The following is a 617-nucleotide window of genomic DNA, read 5'->3' as shown; positions in this document are numbered from 1 at the left end:
GTTAGATATTATTTTTTTAATATTTTTATATAAATTGAATTAAATTAATTTGATTTATGTTATTTATGTGTTGATTCGATTTATTATATACGTATACAAGTAGTAAATCAAGTTATATAAAGTTATTTAAAATAGATCGTATAACCAATTCTAATTTAGAATATATGTATAATTTTAAATTGAAATTATTTTATTTATGTAATTTATTTTTTTTATTTATATTAAAAATGAGGCTTAATGGGCACTATCCTCTCAAGTGTTTAAGCAAATAACTTGGTATTGGTAGGAAGATGTTGGTATAATGAAAGACATTGGATTTGATGCATACAGATTCTCCATCTCATGGTCTAGGGTTCTACCTGGTGAGGAGGAATTTTTCATCTTCGTTTATTATTTTGCTCCACATCTTATTAAGATAAAAATAAAAAAGGAGAAAAACAAAGAATTTCCATGAAGTAATATTATAAAATAATTTTATCTTATCATCAAACTTTTATATCATTTAATTTCTTTCTCTTGAAATAATCTATATCTTGTTGTCTAAATAATAATTATATTTAAAATTTTGTTTACTTATTTTATTAGTCTTTATAATTTTATTAAATGTTTAACTTCCA

General features: G+C 20.9%; 1 protein-coding gene across 2 annotated transcripts in view; it reads left to right on the top strand.

Annotated features, from left to right (window-relative positions):
• LOC107613927 (beta-glucosidase 12-like) overlaps window positions 236-617 on the top strand; it is a 9115-nt gene continuing 8733 nt past the window's right edge. The window contains exon 1 of one of the 2 annotated variants that reach the window (XM_021109909.1): window positions 236-362. In XM_021109909.1, the coding sequence (XP_020965568.1) occupies window positions 302-362 (61 nt within the window). In that variant the 5' untranslated portion in view covers window positions 236-301. The remainder of the gene's footprint in view (window positions 363-617) is intronic. The other variant, XM_016316129.2, reaches the window with a different exon arrangement.

This window comes from Arachis ipaensis, chromosome B08, assembly GCF_000816755.2.
Source record: "Arachis ipaensis cultivar K30076 chromosome B08, Araip1.1, whole genome shotgun sequence".
NCBI lineage: Eukaryota > Viridiplantae > Streptophyta > Magnoliopsida > Fabales > Fabaceae > Arachis > Arachis ipaensis.
Note: the sequence above shows the minus strand (reverse complement) of the source record. Positions and strands in the feature narration are given on the sequence as shown.